General features: G+C 39.4%; 1 protein-coding gene across 1 annotated transcript in view; it reads right to left on the bottom strand.

The window, feature by feature from the left end:
• The window catches only part of pcsk5b (proprotein convertase subtilisin/kexin type 5b), a 336,889-nt gene that overhangs the window by 42,436 nt on the left and 280,281 nt on the right, over positions 1-14,172 (bottom strand). Inside the window, exons 23-24 of the mRNA XM_063068758.1 lie at positions 13,168-13,368; positions 9,500-9,568 (exon numbers count right to left, since the gene is read on the bottom strand). Coding sequence (XP_062924828.1) covers positions 9,500-9,568; positions 13,168-13,368 — 270 coding nt within the window. The remainder of the gene's footprint in view (positions 1-9,499; positions 9,569-13,167; positions 13,369-14,172) is intronic.

Below are 14,172 nucleotides of genomic sequence, written 5' to 3'. Positions count from 1 at the left end.
TAACCTCCTTCCAGTGAGACAAAGGTGTTCAGCTGCAACTCCTATGGTAAATTGTATGGAACAATCATCATTACAGGGAAGATTATTAGTAGTTTGTGAAAATTCAAGCCTTGACAGTCGAAATAGATAGTATTTGATTTTTAAGAATTGGGATTGAAATGCAAGTGAATATTACTCCTGACTCTGAATAACAACTGTCGCAGCATTGAGTATTTTTCCAGCTTTTAACGTGGCATCCAATCAATTAAGTTTCCATTAGGCATTATTCTACTGCCCATCATTCATATCATTTGTGATATATAACCATTGCCTGTGAGTGACAGGCAATTTCCATCAACTTCACTGCACCACCCATAAAATTCTGAAATTAACCAACAGCCTTTTTTAATTGGTTACTTCCATTTAGTTCTGCATCACAGAACTGTTTGGAAGTTTATGAAGAACTTTATAAGCATCCAGACAATCCTAAAAGAGAAAGAAAGAAAATGAGGATTTGATCGTGTTCATGGATTTTTAGATCTGCTGTTGCCAAGCATGCTACTTACTGCTATTCCAGCAATACTGATAGACCCCACCCCATGCACCACAGAAAGCATGCCTTCTGGATGCCCCATAGCTTGGCATGGAAACTGCTCTGCAATAAACTGCAGAGTGTTAAGGACAGAGCACAGCACATTATGGAAACCAGCCTCCTTTCGATAGACTCTGTCTATACTCTCACTGCCTCAGTAAAGCAGCCAGCATTATCAAGGACCCCAGCCATCCTGGTCATTCTCTCTTCTCCCCTCCTTCATTGGACAGAAGATACAAAGAGCTGTAGGCACATACCACAAGGCTCAAAGACAGCTTCTATCCCACCTTTATAAAGCTATTGGTATAATAAGATAGACTCTTGACCTCACAATCTACCTTGTTATGATCTTGCATCTTATCACTTACTTGCACTGCACTATGTTGCTGATACATTGGAACTGGCTTACTATTGTCACATGTACTGAGATACAGTAAACAATGTTACTGTTTACATTGTTCTGTATCAGTGCTCTGTGTAATTATTTGATCTGTGCAAACAGTAAGCAAGATAAGCCTTTTACTGTATCTCAGTACATGTGACAACAATAAACCAGTTCCAATTCCAAAACTGTAATTTGTAATGATAAGGCAGGCTTCAATTAATAACTATCAATACTTTTATGCCATATAGTTGAAAGGGAAACTATTCAGTTCCCATTTTCTAATCAATTCCTAAGGTTGATTTCATAAGGAAAATTTGGAGTTACTAAAATCTTAAAGTCATAAAGGCTGCATAAACTTTTGTTCCGAGAGACCTTCTCCATCATGACTCCCAACCCACCTGAGGCTGAGGCATATGACTGATTACAGGTAATGTGCAATATCAGCTAGATAGTAGAAAACCTCTGATCTTTTTATTGTGGGGGCGGGGTGGAGTAAACCTTTCTCAAGATTTCAAGATGCTTGGAGACAGTAAAGATTGTAGATGCTTGAATCTGGAGCCACAAACAGTTTGCTGGATGCAGGGCTTTGACCTGAAATATCATCTATGTCCTTCCCCCTTCTTCTCAGTCCAACCCCCTCCCTCCAACCACACACACACACACACACACACACACACACACACACACACACACGCAGCTTGATTTGCTGAGTTCCTTCAGCAGACTGTTTGCACTCCTAAAATGGCTGAACATGGTTAATTTCATTGAAAGTAACTCAATTCATTGGACCTCAGATCAGTAAACACTTGAAAATTCATTTTCTCTCAGACCATTACGATGTCAGAGCAAAAACACCTTTCTAGATTATGAGAAGAAAGATACAAAGACACTCTTGCTCAGATTCAAACTCATTAAAGTAGATTATACCCATTTCCTCTCCACTTTGTCAGAACTTGGTGGGAATTAAATTTATAATAAGAAGGCAGAGACTTCGACAGTTTTCCTTAGCATTATCGATGAACAAATGCTTAAACAAGGCAGTGGTGAATGTCAAGGCACAGAGCAGCTCTCTCAGAAAACTGGCTGGTTCCTCACTGGAAAAGTTCTGCAACCCTGAAGATTTAGCACCTTGTCATCGTTTACTCAGTAGAAGAATTCCTGAACCAGTAAGGATTCATTCACTATGCTACATGTTCAGAGAAATTCTATTTAATGCAACAAAGCACATCTTCTCTGAACTCCTTGACAAAATATGTACTTTCTGAGTCACTTCCTATGGATTAGGAAAAAGAATGTTACAAACAAGGAAGATACATACTAACCTACAGCTTCTTCTGTTCTTGGACCCTTTCATTCATACAACTGTATGGTTCAAATCAGTGCACCGTAAATGGTTAAAATATATAACAAACTGACAGTTAGTATTAACCACCATCTAATTCCATTTCACACACGTTAATGCTCATCTTTCTGGATTCAATCTGCAGCAGCACAAAGAGTCTTTTTTAACTACTTATATGTAGCCCAATGTTAGTCATCTAGTAAAGTTCAGATAAGCCAGTGCTCAACTCTGCACCCAATCACCTAGAATACTACTCCTCCTTTCAGAATACTTAGAAGCAGTAATTAAATAAAATTCATTATTTTCTTTTGCAATCCTGACTGTCTCCTGTGTTTTCCTTTCTTACAACTTTCCAGCATTTGAATTTTTCCCAAACAGCTTAACAATGGTTTGCGGTGATTTTCCACTAGATGGCATACACTTACCATCAAGGCCTTCCGAAATAAATTAAGTTCAAACATAAAGAGAAAGGACAAATCTATCGATTTTCATTTCAAAAATGTGAAGGATGGTCACTCTGGGAAGTGGAAGTGATCAATCTCAGAACACAATCAATGTCCGCCAAAGAACGGACTAATACCACAGGGGAAGGAGAGAAAGTGCAATGGGGCTACCTAACTAAACTGAGGAGAAAGGCATAAACATAGCAGACTGATGCTTTTTTGACCAGAATAGCTTTATTTTGTGAAATGAGGACAGAACATTTTTTATGTCAAAATAAGATTCACAACGATGTACTTCAATTTATTTCAGCAACCTTGTTGCTTCTGAAAGAAGGGAGAAATATTAGTCGCAATTCCAAGGAGAAACATTTGTTCATTTTCAAAGTAGTGTCATGGAATTTTTTGCCAGATCCTCATCCAACTAAAAGCACTTGACAGTGTTCATTCAGTATTGTACTGGAAATCAGCCTGGATTGGGTGTTATGTCTTTGGTCTAGGATTGTTCTTCTCTGCCTTTTTCTTTAGAGTTAAAATAATAATTCTATCTATGATGAGTAATTAAACTTGGGTTCTGTTGGCCCACTTACATGGCATAAATGATCCTATTATAATTTTTATGAGCAGAGGAGTTCTCCCGGTATTCTGGCAATATTTCCTACACCTTCCCAAGCGGAAGAAGGCTGCAGAGATAATGTGAGTGAATGGAACTCAGATTATTGTACAAAGGGTAGCCTGGACATGATGGGCTGAAGGGCCTGTTTCTGTGTTATGACTCCCAACCAACAGCAATACAGCAGGTAGATTTATCTGGTCATTATCTGCTGTATTCAAGTTGGATGACAGGTTTCTTTATATGACAAGAATACAAAAAAAATCACAAGACCCTTAAATAGTTAGGATCAGTTTGTCATGATAGCACAAAGACCTATCCTAAACATGGTAAATTATAATGAATTTACCATCGTATTTCAACTAGCTTTCTCTTCACTTTTGACATTTAATCTCTCTGGCCTTTCACTGACCTGCTTTCGTGACTTCTTCTGCACTTTAAAATGTTTTTTTTTTATTTAGCTTCTTGCATTTCTGAAACTTGAAATTTTAAACCTACAGAGGCTCCCTGACATGCTGAGGATTTCCAACCTTTTCAGTTTTAGGCCACTGCAGCATCCAGGAGAGGTGTTAAAAAGTCGTGGTCCAGAATACCCCACAACACTATCCAAGCTGCTCAAAGCAGCACGGTAGCGCCGTCATTAGCACAACGCTTTACAATTCCAGTGACCTGAGTTCAATTCCGACCGCTGCCTGTATGCAGTTTGCAGGTTCTCTCCATGACCATGTGGGTTTCCTCCAGGGGCTCTGGTTTCCTCCCACAGTCCAAAGAGGTATCAGTTGGTAGGTTAACTGGTCATTGTAAATTGTCCTGTGATTAGACTTGAATTAAATTGGGCAGCATGGCTCAAAGGGGGCATAAGGACTTATTTCGTGCTGTATCCCAATAAATAAATAAATAAATTACGACAACAATAATGACATATGTAATACCATGTGGAAGGTTGCATACATTTTTCTGTTATTGCTAATTACTACTCCACCCGTGTACTTTCACTCGTTAACAAAGTGACAGCAGGAAATTCCGCACTAAATGACTGACAATCCGATCAGCAGCGTTCATTTTGGTGCCATTAATATCAAAATTGGCTGTGTAATTGATAATGAGGAAGGAAGTTCTGGTAATGGTTAGGTGGGCACAAAAATGGTGAATGGAATTTAATCTGGATAAAGGTGGGATAATGCATTTAGAAGAGCAAATGGAACATATAATAAATGGGGTATTCTGAGAATTACAGAGGGACATTGGGGTCTACACTTAGTGGCCATTTTATCTGTAAGCTTTCTCGCAATTATCTAATCAGCCGGTTATACGGCAGTAAATCAATGCATAAAAGCATGCAGACATCGTCAAGAGGTTTAGTTTTTGTCCCAAGCAAACATCGGAATAAGGAAGAAATATGATCCAAGTGTCTTTGACCATGGAATGATTGTTAGTGCCCGACAGGATGGTTTCAGTATCTCAGAAAATAGAACATAGAACATATGGCATACAGCACAGTACGGGCCCTTCGGCCCACAATGTTGTGCCGACCGTTAATCCCTGCTTCCCATATACCCCCCACCTTAAATTCCTCCATATACCTGTCTAGTAGTCTCTTAAATTTTACTAGTGTATCTGCCTCCACCACTGACTCAGGCAGTGCATTCCACGCACCAACCACTCTCTGAGTAAAAAACCTTCCTCTAATATCCCCCTTGAACTTCCCACCCCTTACCTTAAAGCCATGTCTTCTTGTACTGAGCAGTGGTGCCCTGGGGAAGAGGCGCTGGCTGTCCACTCTATCTATTCCTCTTAATAGCGAGCATATTGAGAAGGGGCGGTCATTTCTTCGGCAGTTTGAACGGGACACAACTGCGCAAGCGTGTGAAAGGCAGCCCGTGAGACAGCGGGAGAGTTTAAAAAGAGAGCAGATTAACTGAGCGGGTGACGTAGTAGCGAGCAACGGAGTAGTGGGAGACAGAGTAGGAAGGCTTTGGCTCAAGAGGCTTTGGCGAGCAGAGGCTGATTTCGAGCCTGCTCCTAGTGAGGTAAGGCCAGGTAAGTTCCTTTAATTACTCTAATTTACAGGAGTAGGTAATGGAGGCAGCAGTTAGAGCAGTCGAGTGCTCCGTTTGCAGTATGTGGGAAGTCAGGGCACAATTGTAGTCATCAGGCACAATTGTCCCCGATAACTACACCTGTAAAAGATGCATCCAGCTGCAGCTCCTGACAAACCGAGTTAAGGAACTGGAGCTAGAGCTGGATGAACTTCGGATCATTCATGAGGCAGAGGCAGAAATAAACAGGAGTTACAGGGAGATAATCATCCTTAAAAGTTAGGAGGTAGGTAGCTGGGTGACTGTCAGGAGAGTGAAGGGGAATAGACAGAATGAGCAGAGTACCCCTGTGGCCGTTCCCATCAATAATAAGTATACCATTTTGAATACTGTTGGTGGGGACGACCTACCAGGGAGAAGTTGCAGTGGTTGTGTCTCTGGCACCAAGACTGGACCCTCAGCTCAGAAGGGAAGGCAGGAAAAGAGGAGAGCAGTAGTGATAGGGGATTTGATAGTTAGGGGGACGTGTAAGAGGTTCTGTGGAAGAGATCGAGAATCCCAGATAGTCTGTTGCCTCCCTGATGCCTGGGTCCGCGATATCTCGGATCGAGTTCTCAGTATTCTCAGGAGGGAGGGTGAGCAGCCAGATGTCGTAGTCCATGTAGGGACCAATGACATGGATAGGAAGAAGGAGGAGGTCCTGCAAAGAGAATTTAGGGAGTTAGGTGCAAAGTTGAAGGACAGGACCTCCAGGGTTGCAATCTCAGAATCGCTACCCATGCCACGTGCTAGTGAGGCTAGAAATAGGAAGATAATGCAGCTAAATACGTGGCTAAGGAGTTGGTGCAGGAGGGAGGGCTTCATGTTTCTGAAAATGATGATCTCCAGTCTCTAGAATGTGCAGAGAATGATCCAAAAGAACAGAAAACTACCAGTGAGTGGTTGTTCCGTGGGTGAAAATTTCTTGCTAAGGAGAAAAGTCAAAGGAAAATAGCCAGATTGGTTCAAGCTGACGGGAAGGCGACAGTAACAACTCGCTACAACAGTGATGTGCGGAAGAGCATCTCTGAACGTACAACATGTTGAACCTTGAAGCAGATGGGCTACAGCAGAAGACCACACCAGGTTCCACTGCTGTACCTAATAAAGTGACCACAGATTTCCATAGATGACCAGAGATTTCTGACATGAAATGCAAATAAGCTAGTTTATAAGGAAAATGGGACCATTACATTTATTGCACAAGAAAGAAATGGAATGAAAAAGCAAGATGATTGTGCTGGAAAGTATTAGGTAGGTCAGAGCTGGAATGTGTTGTAAGAACTGGTCAATATACAATTGTATTGAGCAGAATGGAATGTAGGTTTATCCAGATCAAAATTAGAATCAGGCTTATTATCACTGTCTTATATGAAATGAAGTTGGTTGTTTTGTGGCAGCAGTACAATGCAAGAACATTAAGTTACTATAGATTATAAAATAAATAAATAGAGCAAAAAGAAAGGAATAATGATGTAATGTTCATGGTTTCATGGACTGTTGAGAAATCTGATTGTGCAGGTAAAGAAGCTGTTTCTGAACTGTAGAGTGGGTATTTGGGCCCTTGCACAATGTCCTTGATGGTAGTAATGCCAAGTGTATATATCAGTAAAAACTCTTTAGTGACATGCCAAATCTCTCAAACACGTAATGAGGTATAGCCATTGATATGACTTCTTCATGATTGCTTCAATGTGTTGGGTCTTGGATAGATCCTCTGAGATACTGACACCCAGAACTTGAAGCAGCTCACCTTTTTCCATCACTGACCCCTCAATAAGGACTGCTGTGTGTTCTCCTGACCTCCCCTTCCTTAAATCCACAATCAATGACTTGGCCTTGCTGATGTTGAGTGTGAGGTTATTGCTGCGACACCGCTCAATCAGCTGAACTATCTCATTCCTGCACGCCTCCTCATCACCATCTGAGATCTTACCAACAACAGGATGTTGCGGGAGCTTTGAAGTTCTAATCATGAGTTAAGATGATCTGGATTGTTTTCTTTGGATTAAAAGATGCTGAATGACATTTAATTGAGAGCAATAAATGTAATTAGAAGCATAAGCATAAATGACCTCCCCAAGATAGACTGTTCAATAACAAATGGTCATTCACTGATTCACTGACTTGAAGAAATCCTCGCCATATTTAATAAGTATGTGTAAGCACTTGAAATCTTGAGGTCTATGGACAAAAAGGCAGCACATGAGATTAGACAAAGTATTTAATTTTTGATGTTAAGGATACTATCAGAACGAGCTATTCAAGTGCAAAAAGATTTGCTTGTTTGTTTTATCGACTACACAAAAGCATTTGATAAAGTGAGGCACAATAAGTTATTCGAAATATTACAGAAAACTCTAGATCTAGATTCGAAAGACCTCCACCTAATCAGAAATCTGTACTGGGAACAAACTACCACTGTAAGAATAGCTAGGGAAGTGAGTCAGTTTACGAAATTCAAGAGAGGTGTTAGACAAGGGTGTGTTTTCTCTCCTGGTTTGTTTAATGTATACAGTGAAACAATATTACAAAAAATAAGAGACATCTTGGGAATCAAAGTTGGCGGTGAAAACATCAATAATTTCAGATATGCGGATGACACTGTGTTAATTGTAAGTACGGAGGAAGAACTACAAAACTTAATTGATATAGTTGTTGAAGAAAGTGCAAAAATGGGTCTATCTATCAATTGCAAAAAGACAGAATGTATGGTGATACACAAAAAGAAGGAGAATTCTATCTGCAGGCTGAGAATAAATGGGGAAGACATAAAACAAGTACAGAACTTATGCTGCTTAGGAAGCTGGGTGACATCGGATGGCAGGTGCGACATGGACATCAAAAGAAGAATAGGGATGGCAAAAGACACCTTTACAAGAATGAAGAGTATATTGGCCAACACTAAACTAGGCATGACAACCCGCCTCACAGCACTGAAATGTTACGTTTATCTAGTTATGGCTCAGGATGTTGAACAATACCTAGTAACATGAGGAAATGAATTGAAGCAGCAGAGATGTGATTTTTGGGGAGGATGCAAAGAATATCATGGATGAAACGAATATCTAATGAGGATGTCATGAACAGAGCAAACACAAAAAGAGAAATAATATATGAGATCATGAAAATGCAACGTGACTTCATTGGACATGTGATTAGGAAAGAGGAGTTAGAATGCACGGTAATTATGGGAATGATTGAAGGGAAGAAAGCAAGAGGAAGGCAAAGACAAATGACGATGGAGACAGCAGCCAGAGAACTGGAAATAAATACCAATGAATTGATCCACTTGACCTGAAACAGGAGTGTGTGGGCCATGGCAGTCAAAGCTCAAACTGGGCATGGCATCTGATGATGATGATGATTTAATTTCTTGTTGGACACAATAGACTGAATGGTTTCCTTCTGTGCTGAATATTTCTTCCACGGGAGAGAACAGGAATAGACTCAATCACCCAGTTCTCACTATGTAAGCTTCACTCTTGCTGCATATGGATGAACAAGATATCCAGAGGCAGCAATTCCTCAGCAACAGCTAGGATCTGTGGGAGGAAAATCCCCGAAAGAGTACAGAAACGGAATGCTCTTTGAAAATATAATTTAAAAAAACAAATATAAAAAACGTAACTAGTTAAACTTTTTGTATTTGTACTTTTATATACTTTTACATGAAATGCAAACTATTTTTAATCGTTTCTATCTGAGTAGAGAAAAAATAATAAAAATGTTGACGTAAAAAATCCTGAAGAATAAACAAAGAGCAGCTGTGTGGATTCAGAAAGTTTACCTCATATTCTCAATAGGTACAGAACACAATTCACTAGCTGCTTATTTTGGCTATTAACATATTCATTCAACTTAACATCAGTCAAGAATTCTCCTTGACAAAATAAGTTGATAGCCAACTGCAATAACAGTATACTCCTGCCTAATGTCACCTTTATATCTAAGCATCTGTGCCAGATGACAGGAATATACATAGGTTCTGTTCAAGCTGCTACAATAACCCTCATTGCTAACAGTTGGGCCAAGTAGCATTTTCCCATTCATTCTATGTTACAGCTTACCTAATAAACATTTCTCACATCCTTCTGCACACTGCAGACATTCTTCATTGTAGGGATCTGCAACTTCACCTGTGGGAGGGAAATGCAGCTTTTAGTGCTAATGCAGGTATGAGCCACAGCATTAAATCAAATGAGGCCTTCCTGGCGTTTGACTGTAAACACTTAAGAGACCTTTCATTAAATTGAGCCACTTTCTACACTATTTTAACATTGGTTGTGGAATTGTGCAGAATTCAATTCTGAAAATGCCACCTTACACCATTTCCAAGATACAATGCAGGCAAACTAGGTACAGAGTAGGGAACTATGATAACAGTTCTGGTTTTCTTAGCTAATTGAGTAGATTTTGCTGCTTTTGGTGCATTCAGTGGAAAAATCTGAGTAACACACTCATTGCTGAAAGCAGAGTGAAAATTCCACAGCAATTAGAGAGGCTGAAGCTATGATAAATAAAGATGCTAATAGGATTGGCCACTTTCTCAGTGTTATGAAAGGATATTTTCACAGTGTTTATGTCATGAGGTTACACAATTTGGAAGTAATTTTATATACTCTTAGTTGTCAAATGTTGTGTTGAAACCTGTGTCACCAATGCTAAATAAAAATGTAAGCACTGTTAAATAATTCAATTATGGTTCCATGGGGCTAACATAGAGACCTTTCCCCTGACCTGATTTCCATCCATTCATACTTTGTGATTCACCATGTGTAAATCCCATCTCTAAATCGCCTATTACTGTTTAAGGATCCAATCTAAAGAAAACAAATGTCTCACGTTGATATCTCTCCTCTTCCGGCTGTTGACTTTCATTACTGAGACCAATGCAGGGGACACAAAAAAAAATGAAATTCAACAGGCTTTGATAGCAATATGGGGAAATGGGAATTGAAAGGAGCACGTTTGAACTATCTGGAAACCATAAAGTAGAAGAGGTTGTGGAATGAAGGAGAGGATTAGATATGAATGTACTATCAATCTTACTGTTAACAGTTACCCATAGGATGCTGTCTCTGTGACAACCAAGGACTCTAACCTTCAATTCAGGCTAAGAGAAAGGGTTGGCACTTCTATCAATCTGAAAAGAAAAAGAAAGACAGAGGGAGAGAGGGAGGTGTTCGCACGCGCACATGTGTATTACTGTATTTGAATATAAGGTTTGAATATGTGCGTGAGTATTGGAGAACTCGACTGCAATCAGCCTGCACACCTAGGATCAAAGACATGTTAACACCTCATTGAGTTCTGTGGCTGGAAAAGATGAGGTAATGCAGGGATGATGAAGTTTAAAACTTAGGCTTTTGGATACTTCAGTGGGCAATGAACTCCTTCTTTTAGGCACATTGGGCAGTGAATGAATGGGTACTTTGTGCATGTTGGACATGAACAAAAGAAGTTTACATGGTTTAAAGTTTATAGGGCAAGGGGCCACAGATCCTTCGGTTAATAGTTGAAGTCCATAGCATAAAGATGGTTGGGAACCCCTATTCTAGAGGACGGAGGAATGAGATGATAGCCAAGAAATCTTTGAATCAGTCATATCTGGAAGCAACAAAAGTATGGATGAAAATTTCAATGGCATGTGCCATCATTCGGATGCAAAGTCTGAGAAAGACTAATTACCCAACTTTTCTATCTGGTCTTACTATCTTTGTTTACTTTTAGAAAATAATGGTCTTCTTATTTTACTGAGTTATGTCCCCTAAATAAGTTATACATTTGCAAGATGCAGGCTGTGTGCAGTTCTAAATGAGGCTTTACATGTAAGATATGCAAACACATATGCATAGTAGCTCTTTTGTATGGTTCCTAAATAGACAGATTGTGTGAGTCAACTGTTTATTTGTTCACTTTTCTTGTCTAATCCATGAAAAATCAATTAGAAATCTGTATCAGCTACTTGATGCAAATGTTAATTTTAATGTCTGGCATAAGGTGAGAGGAAGAGCTCAGTTCATTTATGTACATTCAATACAACATGTGCTGCTAAACACTGTGGGAAAGCAATTAGCAATTAGGTCAGAAGTTCACCTATACAGTGATATGTATCTATTGAAACTCAAGAGATGGGATTAAGTCAGCAAGAACTGCTTATAAATCGTAAACTTTTGCAAACTGATTTTTTTCCCAACCCTTCCTATTTTTAATACTGATAGAGATGAAGCTCTCAATTTGCTCGAGTATTATTTACGTCTACCAATCAGTGCTAAAGGGCAGTCAGTAAAAGCATCATTATAGCCATTGCAATCCTTGCACATCAGATATCAATACTTTATACTTTATTGTCGCCAAACAATTGATACTAGAACATACAATCATCACAGCGATATTTGATTCTGCGCTTCCTGCTCCCTGGATTACAAATCGATAGTAAATATTAAAAATTTAAATTATAAATCATAAATAGAAATTAGAAAATGGAACATAATGTAGTACAAAAAAACCGAGAGGCAGGTCCAGATATTTGGAGGGTACGGCCCAGATCCGGGTCAGGATCCATTCAGCAGTCTTATCACAGTTGGAAAGAAGCTGTTCCCAAATCTGGCTGTATGAGTCTTCAAGCTCCTGAGCCTTCTCCCGGAGGGAAGAGGGACGAAAAGTGTGTTGGCTGGGTGGGTCGTGTCCTTGATTATCCTGGCAGCACTGCTCCGACAGCGTGCAGTGTAAAGTGAGTCCAAGGACGGAAGATTGGTTTATGTGATGTGCTGCGCCGTGTTCACGATCTTCTGCAGCTTCTTCCGGTCTTGGACAGGACAACTTCCATACCAGGTTGTGATGCACCCTAGAAGAATGCTTTCTACGGTGCATCTATAAAAATTTTTGAGGGTTTTAGGGGACAGGCCAAATTTCTTTAGTTTTCTCAGGAAGTAACGGAGCTGGTGGGCCTTCTTGGCAGTGGACTCTGCTTGGTTGGACCAATGCATGTGTGTATATGAATTGGATAGTGGAATGTAATTGTAATGACAGAGGGGAGATCTAATTATACTTATTTCTTAAAATCATTCTTTCTCTTGCAAAAAAATGAGTTGTCAGATCGTGCAAATTATTTTTAGTAACCGCTTTGACAAAAAGTTCTCTAACTACCTTTCATTATTATAAATTGGTCATCATGCAAATCTATTTTCCAGATTAAATGTTTAAAAGGTCCACAAGATAAACATGATAATGGATATTTAGTTCCTTTTATTTACATCCCCTCCATAACTTTCTTTAGTTGTCTTTACCAGTCATTTCTCTGGCTCCTTCATCACTTTTGTCATTGGATTTCTCCCTCCATCCTTCCTGTGACATTCCATTTTGTTTTTCTTTTCTCTGCTTCTACCCATGTTCTCCTCAGTCTTATATTAGGCTTAACATTTTCCGGTCTAATATGAGGTCATTGAACCAAAACATTAACTTTATTCCTTCCACACAGATGCTGCCTGACCTGTTGAGGACTGTTTTTTCTGCTTTTCTGCATCCACCCTCAGTATTTTGGTGTTTAATACAGATAAATCTCTACTAACATAGAAACACCAAAACAGTTTAAATATTCAAATTCTACTTGTACATTATGCTATTCCAGCAGTCTCCAGAAAATAATCTGTCTTGGAAATTACTATTCATAAAATTGTTCAAGATGTCATTTAGTAGTGTTTTAATTTCATACTGTACATAAAATGTTCCTTACCATTTCCACATTCTAACTTCTGGCAACCTTCATTTGTGGGGTAATAGCCAGTGGAACATCGTACACAGTGTGCATCACTAGTGCATACTTCACAGTTGGGGGAACACATCTTGCAGGTTTTATCAGCTGCTGGGTAGTAATTTGGAGGGCAATCTTCCCTGCATTCTCCACCAAAAAGGTAACGATCATTCATAAATTTATCTAAGCAGTAAAGAGAAAAGGTGAATGTGTGTTATCATTTACAGAGCCAAAATTTGCGTTAAATCAAAATGCTGGCTTTCCATGAAAGAATTGACTAGAATTTTCATTATTGGTGATATTGATCCATTAGGTACAGAGTACGGAGAACTTATGAATGCACAAGGAAATTGGGATTTCTTCTAATTGTACCTTTGGCACATTGCACTGAAATTTAGAACATGGTGTTGAACATCAATTTTTTAAAATCTTTAAACGAAACATTTTTTTTCTCGAAGTTACCCAGAGGAATCTTTAAGATGAGGATCGAACAGAATTGATAGCATTATTTGATAGAGATGCTGAATTTCCATGGATACCTACATCAGATGAGTCATCTCTGGTGACTTACCCATCAAAACACACGCAAGAAAACAGCCCTGGAGAAAGATTGCCAAGCAAACCATCTCCAGGGAGATAACTTTATAAGCCCATGCTGCCATGGATTCTTCCCAAGAACACAAACCCCTAAAATGATAATTAAATCTATCATTGCTTGAAGGCCAATAAAGTTTTAATGATAGGATCAAAGTCACTAATTGGCTATGTTGCTGAAATCTAATTTACAGTTAATAACCTTGCCCAGATAACAGTTTTGATCTAAAGTGGAAATGTGTACTCAGGACGCTGTATTTTTGTCCTTGATGGTGTAGGTGTGTGCGTCAGTGTCAGTGGGTGAGAGACAGAGCAGGAATGAGAGAGAGTGAGAGTGAGGGGGAGAATGAGTGAGAGAGTATAAGAGTGTGAGAGCGAAAAGATGACTCATTT

This window comes from Mobula hypostoma, chromosome 16, assembly GCF_963921235.1.
Source record: "Mobula hypostoma chromosome 16, sMobHyp1.1, whole genome shotgun sequence".
NCBI lineage: Eukaryota > Metazoa > Chordata > Chondrichthyes > Myliobatiformes > Myliobatidae > Mobula > Mobula hypostoma.
This window is presented reverse-complemented; position numbering and strand designations above follow the sequence as displayed.